Source organism: Magnolia sinica, chromosome 17 (genome assembly GCF_029962835.1).
Source record: "Magnolia sinica isolate HGM2019 chromosome 17, MsV1, whole genome shotgun sequence".
Classification (NCBI taxonomy): domain Eukaryota; kingdom Viridiplantae; phylum Streptophyta; class Magnoliopsida; order Magnoliales; family Magnoliaceae; genus Magnolia; species Magnolia sinica.
Window position 1 is genome coordinate 66,125,211 of NC_080589.1, and position 9,382 is coordinate 66,134,592.

The window sequence follows — 9,382 nt, forward strand, 5'->3', positions numbered from 1 at the left end:
CATTTTATACTATAACTAAGCTATTTGCCAAAAATCATGGTTAAGTGATGATCCTGACCTTTGATATTTATAGTTGAATGCAATACATTGAAAATTTTCTTTCCATATTTTAAATATATCTATAAATATCAAAGGTCAAAATCATCATTTCAGATTAATTTCATTTATATACGTCATAAATTATATATTCCACAAAATGAATGGTTCGGATCATAGGATCTTCATAGAATGTGGGCCCCAGTTGGCGGCGACATACGATGGTTCCTGAGTCGCGACAGAGACAAAACGAAGTCCTCGTGGACAGAGGTGCATGAAAATCATTACGATCTTCTGCATGGGGTGTAGAATTAAAAAATAGGGGGTGAAAATGTCACTTTTGTGGAATTTAGAGAGAGAGAGAGAGAGAGATTTCATTTCTCTATAAATACCGAATTTTTACACCTGTCGTCTCTCTCTCGTTTTCTCCGTTTTCTCTTCTATGACCGAATTCCCTTTTCAAGGCCATTTCTCCGGCGAGATTTATCGAATTGCCGGCGAGATTTTGCCTCCGGTGGCCGGATTTTTACGCTCTGCCGCTAGAAAGAAGCAGAAACAGAGAAAATCAGGGTTTTTCCGAGATTAGAATCGATGAGAGGCGTGCATAACAGCGTCGAGACGATAAATGCTGCCGCGACTGCGATCGTCACCGCTGAAAATCGGGTCCAGCAAGCTACGGTGCAGGTAAATCGCCATCGATCCGTTTGATGATGTTTTGGTGATTTTTCCTTACGATTTCTAGGGTTTGTGCGGTCCGGATGGTGGAAGTTTGAGCATAGATTTGCATGATTAGCTCTTATGAGTTCAGATCGGTGAATTTTTTAATTTATGCTGAGTGATGATTGAATTTTGTAGTTTTTCGTGTTTTTCTTTGAAAATTTGAGATCTGGGTGCTGGTGAGTGAGATGTTTTCTAGGTTTGGTATGATTGTTTGGATTTCGACGTTTTTTGGGGGCTCTGATGGTTGAATATGGCATCTTAATTTGCACGATTAGGTTTTGGGATTGGAGATTGCGGGAACTATTTAGTATTTTTTAATTACCTTTGCTTGGATTTCGTATAATGCGTTTTTGGTGAGGAAATTTGAGATTTGGTTGCTGAAGGATATGAGAGAATTTCTTGATTTGGATTTTAGTTTTTTTCGCTTCTCTTGGTGACTTCAATTTTTGTTGAATTTGGTTTTTTTTTTTCGATTTTTTGGTGGAATTTTGAGTTTTCATTGCAGTGAATGTGAGAATCTCTCGATTGGGATGATTTGTTTGGGTACCCTTGGGTTTTATTTGCTTGTTATTTTAATTAGGCTGAATTTTGTTCTTTTTTGGTGTTTTATTGTGGAAATTTGAGATATGATTAATTTCTGATGTGTCGATTTCTTTATTTGGATGATTTGTTTTGAATTTCATATGTTTTATATTGAATGATGACTTTAATTTATTTGGGGTTTCTTTTTGTGGAAATCATGAGATCCAAGTGCCGAAGGTGATGATTTCTTGCTTTTGATAATTTTGCGGCTTTCTTTTTGCTTTTTTATGCCGGGAACTGAAAGGCTTGAATAAGCCATCATCTGAACCGTGAAAAAAGTGGGCCCCACCTTGAATATGTCTTTTCTTGAAAATCAAGACGATCCACTTTTGAGATGGGTAGCACCCGTATGTTGAATCACATTGTCAGCAGTCCATTGATTCTGATGTTATGGCGTACTCTGTTTTCTGCACCAAGTGATTTTCATTGTGGGGTCCATGGCTAGGATGCCGTACACAAGTGACAAATTGGTGAGAATGGTGCTGCATGCTAAGTTAGCATGCAGCCAGCTGTAGGCTATCTGTTGTCTTTTATGTCCTCATGTTTTTAATTTGGTGGAGTTTGGAGATGATTATAGTATGTTTCATTGTTGATCTTGAATGGCCACATTCATTAGGATGGTGAATGCTGCTTTGGCTGAAGTTATGAATTAATTAGAGTGCACCTATCAATGGTAAAGTAAGATTCACAATTCATTGATTCCTGAATTTGATGAAATTTCTACTTGGATTTTTTCAGTCATAAGCCACAATCTTTATTAAGAGAAGGAGAATGATTTACATAAGGGGGACAAGAATCCCCAAATACATAAAAGTTCTATTGGTTCACCACAGCTGGATGCTTTATGCATGATGCCTCAGTTATTGCAATTTATATTTTGCTTTAGATTTTATAGTTCACTGTTTCCTACAGGGAAAAAAAAAAGAGCCAGCGAAGAACATTAGAATCTTTCTTGAAAGTCATAATCTACCATTGCTGGGAGGTGAAGTTGAATTGAGATCAACGAGTGGGATATGGAAGAAAATGATCTGTTGTTTATAGATGATTGACTTTGGTTGCTGGTGATGATTATGATGGTACGGTTGCATTGATGATGCAATGGTGGATTTAGAGATAATGTGCGTTGGTGGAATACTGTGATCATGCGTTGGTGGGTTATATTACCATTATGTTTGTGATTCCTACTTCAATGTTGCTGACTCCTTTTGAATTGTTTTCATTACATTTAGTGGGGAACATTCACATTTAATCAGCAAACAAGCTAATTAAATCAAATCAATATGTGAAAAAGTGTGATAATCAACATAGGAACGATACAATGTGGGAACTTGTTCACATTGGCTTAGACACCTCCTATGCAGGCAGTCTAGAAGTGTCTATTCTGAAACCAAGTGGTTCATGCCAGGAAGAGAGCTTGGTGGGTCAACTGGTGTGTTTGGAACGAGAGGTAAAAGCCTTGGAGAATGATCCCGTTTGCCATTCTTGGGAACTTATGGCTCGAGACAATTGCCAGAATAGTCCAAGAGGAAGTGGTATGAATTCCAATGATGATTAGAGAACAATCAAAGATAACCTTTGCTCCCTTAGGACTTTTGTGGTCCATGCTTCAATGACTTCATTTGTCAATGGAATGTAATCTTGGAGAGTTGAGGAAGAAATGAGGGGAAAAACTCTTTGGAAACATCCACTGATGGGTTTGCTGATATGGAAACTTTGGTGGATGTTGCTTCGGGAACCAGGATCAGCAGTTATTGGGGGCAAGATAAGGAATGTTGTGGGGAGGTTGTATATTTTCTTTCTGCGCTGTTAGGTATAAAAGACTCCACGGAATTGGAATCAAGAGCCCTTTTGATAGGGTCTCATTTAGCAAAAGAAAATTTTCAAGTTCCATTGTGCAAGGAGGTTTTGCAAATGTTATTTCTTCAACTAGTAAAGAGAAGTAACCATGGCAGTTTGCTTCTGTGAACTTTTTCTCAATTATGAGATTAAGTTTGTAGTTGACTGCAATTAGTTTAGATAAGGCTTAGATGATGATGATGATGATGATGAGATTAAGTTTGTGCTTTGTCATGAGAGAAGCTAATAAGCTTGTGGACTCATAGGTAAATTGCAATTATTTAGAAATTTCTTCTTTGTGGGGCATTATCTGCCCATTGGAATTATTCTCTCTTTTTCTTTCTTCAATAAAATCATTATCCATCTAAAAAAAATGAAAACCTCTCAAAGAGCCTCTAGATGGAAACTGGTGAAAGAATATCTCCCTAACCTTAGCATGTGTCTAGAATCTTTTCATTTGGGTCTATTAGATTCCCAGGAAATTCACAATTTGCGAACCCATCTAATGGTGTTATGGAACCACCTCCAAAAAATATCAGGCTTGAAAACCGAGATGATTACTCTCTATTACTCATACACTCCTTCTCATTCAAATACTGAAAAGCTAATAAACCCAAAGAAGCCAAACTCACATCATCCATATGGTTCCTAGTTATGCCTGCTTTCAAACTGGTTCTGGGTAGATCAAGTTTAAGGCACCCCTCATAGGAGGTAATTTTCCATTGGTTTACTACTCTCCTCGTGATTATTCTTTCTAGGACTCCTTTATTCTCAGATCCTCCCATCTTAAACTCATACTAATTTATTTCTTGCAGGACCTGTGATATAATCATATGATGCAATATTCTGATGATCTCCCTGGCATCTCCTTATTCTTGATCTTATCTTCAGTATTGTAGGTTCTTTCCACATAAATCATGACGAACCTACTGAGAATAAGGTCCCTACGGTGTGGCCTACATGACTGTGCCTCCAATGTGTTCAGGAAAATTTGCACAGCACTTAGCAAACACAATATTGAGCAGGTGAACTTGCAGTGTAGGAAGATTTTGTTCACTCTCTCTGTCACCTTCTTTGCAAATGCCATGTGTTCTTGGGATATGTTTGCGTATGTTCGAATTTCATCAAGATCTGCAATCCAACGGAAAATGATGGCTGAAGGAGGATTGCATCCTGTTCATGGTATACAAGCAGGAGGCAACTCTCCAAAATAACTAATATGGATTCTATAGAAACAGTTGATGGAGTACTAAGATAATCAATTAGGAGCATTTCTTTCACTGTCCTTTTCACCTTCTTTGTGCATGGCATGTCCACTTAGGATTTGTGTGCCTCCATTGATGGACATGATCAATGGCTCGAATTCTATCAATATCTTCAATCCAACAGAACATGATGGCTGAAGAGCCCGTACCAACCATCATTAACAAACAGTGGCCAACTCTCCAAAAAACATTAATGAGGAATATAGAAAGAGCTAATTGAGAACTAAGCTAATCAATCCAAAATCCAAATCCTGTCATCTCCACTGCCCCAGTAATATTACTCTCCATCTAACATACCTATCACTCTCACCAAAGACAATTTCTCTATTCTGAAACCCTAGAGTTGGAGCCTGCATAACCTTCTTCACGCTTTGTCAAAACTCTCCATTTCCGACACTTTTATCCGGGAACATTACCCATGTAGACCGATGTAGGACACATAATGGAACATCGATACACCATGTCTCCCATAATTAGGTCCTGCTATTTTCTCAAGACTATACGTAATCCCCTTCTTGAATGATTCTGCCAAGGTACTGACTGCCATCCAAGCAACTAAACCCTTTCCTCTTAGTCTTACTCTTGCCTCCCATTTCCTTCTTGAAATACTTCTAATGACTTGTATTGGAATTCCTTTTCCTACCTCTCCAAATATTCAATAGTTATTGCAATAGGAGCTTGATTACTAACATAATGTACGTAACCTTAATCCTCATCGTATTGCTTGCACACATCTTTCCATGCATGGCACTTTTTTGTTCATCATGCCATTCTTTTTTTCTTTTCTTTTTTTCCTTTCATCATCAAAGCGATGTCGAAACTATTTGGAATTGGCTTGACAAATCATGTTTTGCCAATGGATCCTGTCCAAATACCTACCATCAGTAAGTGAGCAAGCCTTTGTATCCTTTCTCACCTCCTCAACCCCAAGTCCTTTTAGGTGTTCCATTTATCCTCTTTTTAGGCTGTTCAATCCCAATCTTTTGAAATAGGGTTCAGTCTTACAAATATTATCTAATCTAATCTTTTGAAACAGGATTCATCTGACAAATATCATCTACTGTAATCTTTGGATGCAGAATTTGTTGTTACAAATATTATCTGACACAAGCGATGATTTTTCATTGTATTTGGTAATTTGATATTCTGAAATATGAGTTCACTAAATTACTAGTGTCATCGGGTGATCAGGTATGAGATCTTTGTGGGGAAGAACAATGCAATGAACATGTTGGGACTAGTTTTCCTTGAGGAAAAAAGAAAGAAACAAATGAAGAATGAAACCAAACACTTACCTTTCATTTTAATTTCCTTTGCTTTCATTGTCATTGTGTATAGATAATAGATCACTTAGCTTCTTCTTTCATTTTCATTAAATGTAACTTAAACTGGTTATTCTTTTAAAAATTCCCAATTGCAACAGTTGCATTTAATCTATGTAACAAGACAGGGCACCATTTGAAATTCTACTGTGTCGCTCTGTCTACATTCCTGGATACGACTCAAATAAGAACAATTTTTTTTTCTTATGTGTAATTATTGTTGAGGATCACCTCCAACTGGTTACATGTGAACTTCACTCGCAACCCAGGTCACGTGCAAATGCATCACATGACATCCGAGCCATGCTCAAATGGATCCCAGCATGAATATTACCTGATGGGAAAATGAGACTGGTCTGCTCATCAGGTGGCCATCTGGTACAGGACCAATTGATAGTTTGAGACTTGCTGACTTTTCAGATCCATCGAACAGTTGTGGCCACCTAATGAGCAGACCTGCCTGATATGTTGAGCTAGTGGGTCTTCATGGGTGGCCCCATTGGCCCCATTATACATGTCATTCTTATGTCATGCATGTGGGACATGTTGGCATGCGAGTAGGTTTGCATGAGAAGTTTACGTGCAAACACATGCAAACTGGTTGAAGGAGATTATGCCTCATTATGGTAATCTATTATTTTTTAGGGTACTTTTTTCTACCTGTAGATAATTGGTTTTAGTTTTATTATTTTTATTTTTGAGATTCTTTTTACATATAAATAATAACAATATACTATTAAAAAAATTATATAATTTTCTAAAGATTATATGGACCTGTCAATGAAGTCTTATTCTATATTGGATGCTGACACATTTGTCTCCGTCCAAGTGACATGACATTTAACTTTAAAAAAAAAAAAATCCACCCACATGGGTAAACAGTGACTCTTCATTCCAGCACCTTTATTTTTTTGGATCAATTTTTGTCACATCTTTTTTACCATGGCATTATGACAATATTGGCTGTGTATTGTAATATGCTTAAACAAGTGCAAAAATTGGTAAACAAAGGGAAAAGATGGACTTGTTGAGGTCCTCTTTACCGATAGACCAGATCTGGCACACATGTAACTAAACTTTTTCCCTTGAAACCCTCAAATGACTGTTGAATGTTCCTGCAACCCTCAAAGGATCAAAGTGATTTGGGAATACAATGGGACTGGTGCGTTATGTTGAGTGCAAATAGCTTGATCTACATCTGTTTTTTGTTTTTTTTTTTTTTGGTATATCAATTATTATTCTTATTGGCAATAATAGTTTTACTGAAAGAAATGGGCCTGAAGGCAACTACAGACCTAAAGCATTATAAAGGACACCCAGCCAAACAATAGGACAAAGAACTCTGGACTAGGAGAGGAGAAAAAGCCTGAGGCTGCCTACCAAGAGCAAACAAGATGTATCTGAGGCATCCCCCGGACTAGGTTGCCAGAATCGACACACTAATATATATTATTAAAACTGAGATTGTTCCTTTGTTAAAAAAAAATTGCAGCCTGTGCTGTATATGCATCAACACTGTTCCATTAGCCTGCTGGCTTCAGAATTTGGAAATAACCCATGTGTTCCACGAAGGGTGATATCGTCTTCTTCATTCTGTTCCTTTTCTTCCATTTGAACTTTTAGCGAATGACTTGGGTCTTTTGGCTCTGTGTTTTTTTTTTTGGGGGGTGGTGGTGAGTTTCATATGTGATGGGTTCTAATATCTTTGCTGGGAGTTCCAATTTTCATATGTGATGGGTTCTAATATCTTTGCTGTGTTGTTATTTTACATATGGCAGAGGAGAAGATGGGGTGGCTGCCTGAGTGTTTACTGGTGTTTTGGATCTCAGAGACATGGGAAGCGCATTGGTCATGCTGTTCTTGTTCCCGAACCGTCATTGTCAGGACCTGACGCACCTGCAAGTGAAAATCCGTCCCACCCACCAGCGCTAGTACTACCCTTCATCGCACCCCCCTCCTCTCCTGTGTCTTTCCTCCAATCAGAACCCCCTTCTGCTACCCAATCACCGGCTGGATTAATTTCCTTCACCTCATTTTCCGCCAACTCCTACTCCCCTGGCGGGCCCAATTCCATCTTCGCCATTGGGCCCTATGCCCATGAGACCCAGTTAGTCTCGCCTCCTGTCTTCTCGACCTTCACCACTGAGCCGTCGACTGCACCCCTAACCCCACCTCCAGAACCTGTGCACCTGACGACGCCGTCATCGCCCGAGGTGCCATTCGCTAAGCTGCTGAGCTCCTCCCTAGATCACAACCACAAATCCGTCGAGACGTGCCGGCCATTCACATCTTCGCACTATGAGTTCCAGTCGTACCAGCTGTATCCAGGGAGCCCGGTGGGCCACCTCATATCACCCAGTTCGGTGATTTCTGGGTCTGGCACATCATCTCCCTTCCCTGATCTGGAGTTCCCTCCAGGTGGATGCTCCTTCCCTTCATTCCACCCGACTGAGCCGCCCAAGCTCTTGAGCATTGATGAGCTGTCTGCACGAAAGCTGGTGGCAAGGAAAGATCAGGGTCCCGCTGTAACAGATACTCCTGGTCCCACCTCACAAGACGGCTTGCATCTGGAGAGTCAGATCTCAGCCATCGCATCCCTAGCAAACTCCGATAATGAATCACAGAATGATGAGCTTCTCAGTCACAGGGTGTCGTTTGAATTAGCTGCAGAAGAGATGGCCAGCTGTGCAGGGAAGGAAGCGGCTATCTTAGACCGAGCTGCATTGGAATCACAATCAGACCCGACTGCCACTGTAACCAAAGAAGAACATCTTTCAAGCGAAGAACTAAAGAATGCTCGTGAGGTCCACTGCCCTGCTGAAACCTCCAACAGATCCCTGGAGAAGGCATCCGAAGATGGGGAGCAGCTGCAGCAGGACCGGGCGCAGCAGCCACAGCCATCCCTTGCTGCTGCAGTCTCCAGGGAGTTTAAATTCGACAATGCAGATGGAGCATCCACCGGCCCCACTGTTAGCTCTGACTGGTGGGCCAACGAGAGGGTTGTCGGTGCAGAGGCCATTGGACCTCGTAACAACTGGGCCTTCTTCCCCATCATACAGCCAGGTGTCAGCTGATAGGTGATGACGGTGGGGTTGCACCAAATATGCCCGTGGGCCACGTGGTCAGCCAGAAAATCATTTGTGCCGAAGTAGATTCGGTGGGAGGGATCTCTTGGATATGTGGTTGAACGGACGGATAGATGCCAACACTTGAGAAAAGGTGCGTCATTTTTCACATTTTGAGTCAGATCCCCGCCGGAAAAGAAAGATAAAAATGGGGGATGGTTTCTCTAGGTATGTAATATGTAGTCTGTAGTAAATAGCTTCTTCCTCTTTGGATTTCTGACTTTTGATAGGAATAACAACACTTGTAGTTAATTTCTTCTGAGATAAGCTTTCATACTCTGGCAGGGTTTGATGGATGATATGCAGGCACTCGAAAATTACTTTGGAACTGCATGCATGGCATGGAAGCAGTTCAAGTTAAAAACTGTTGAAATTGTGGGGGGATCATTTAGATGTGTCACGAATAAAAAATTAAGAGATTATCTGGCTATACGATTGGCGGACCTTTAGTGGATGGTTAAAAATGAAAAATCCAACAGTCATGTATCTCAACAAA

At 40.2% G+C, this 9,382-nt stretch overlaps 1 protein-coding gene across 2 annotated transcripts; it reads left to right on the top strand.

Annotated features, from left to right (window-relative positions):
- Nucleotides 1-438: 438 nt before the first annotated feature.
- On the top strand, nt 439-9,145 carry LOC131231658 (pollen-specific leucine-rich repeat extensin-like protein 2). Of its 2 annotated transcripts, none has more exons than XM_058227926.1 (2): nt 439-720; nt 7,540-9,145. In XM_058227926.1, the coding sequence occupies exons 1-2, from the start codon at nt 628-630 to the stop codon at nt 8,833-8,835; spliced, it is 1,389 nt and encodes a 462-aa protein (XP_058083909.1). In that variant the 5' UTR covers nt 439-627; the 3' UTR covers nt 8,836-9,145. The 2 variants fall into 2 exon arrangements, with proteins under 2 accessions (XP_058083909.1, XP_058083910.1); XM_058227927.1 differs by lacking the exon at nt 439-720 and adding an exon at nt 1,331-2,492.
- The last annotated feature ends 237 nt before the right edge of the window (nt 9,146-9,382 follow it).